The sequence below is a fragment of the Echinops telfairi genome, unplaced genomic scaffold (genome assembly GCF_000313985.2).
Source record: "Echinops telfairi isolate 266 unplaced genomic scaffold, ASM31398v2 ScPeMD7_5805;HRSCAF=6673, whole genome shotgun sequence".
Taxonomy (NCBI): domain Eukaryota; kingdom Metazoa; phylum Chordata; class Mammalia; order Afrosoricida; family Tenrecidae; genus Echinops; species Echinops telfairi.
The window spans coordinates 2,732,044-2,732,524 of record NW_022109704.1 but is presented as its reverse complement, the minus strand read 5'-3'; the positions used below and the strand labels follow the sequence as shown (position 1 = coordinate 2,732,524).

The following is a 481-nucleotide window of genomic DNA, read 5'->3' as shown; positions in this document are numbered from 1 at the left end:
CCCGGGGGGGTGGCGCCCCCGCCGGTGCCGGCCGCCAGCCCGGCGCCCCCACAGTACAGGTTCAGCCCGATGACCGCGTTTCTCTTGAAGCCGAACATCGCGAGCCGCTGCCGCCGGGGCGAAGAATGGGGGAGGTACCAGCTCCTGCCTGGAAGGAAGCGGAAGTGAGGAATGGAAGGAGAGCGCCTAGTCCGCGAGTTTAGGCGACGGCGATGCCCATAAATGGAGAGCGGGGCGGGAGACTTCCGGACTGTGCGCCCGGCACTCCCGGTTACGTAAGGCGGCTCCCGGCGGCCCGAGGGCTGGCCTTCAGCAAGGCTTGCTGGGGCTTCCTCCTCCTTTCTCCGGTCCACGCGCGCTCGGTGCAGAACTCTTTTTCCCACAGCAAGGCCAAGTCTCGATCATGGAATCTGCCAGGCTGAGCAAGGGGACGAGGGGGGTCGCAGTGGACAGGGAAGGGCTCTGTTGGGGCCCAGGGTTA

General features: G+C 66.9%; 1 protein-coding gene across 1 annotated transcript in view; it reads right to left on the bottom strand.

The window, feature by feature from the left end:
* MCL1 (MCL1 apoptosis regulator, BCL2 family member) overlaps positions 1 to 219 on the bottom strand; it is a 3,366-nt gene extending 3,147 nt beyond the window's left edge. Inside the window, exon 1 of the mRNA XM_030887160.2 lies at positions 1 to 219. This exon is cut by the window's left edge and continues 602 nt beyond it. Within this exon, the coding sequence (XP_030743020.1) occupies positions 1 to 98 (98 nt within the window). The 5' untranslated portion in view covers positions 99 to 219.
* Positions 220 to 481: the final 262 nt, after the last annotated feature.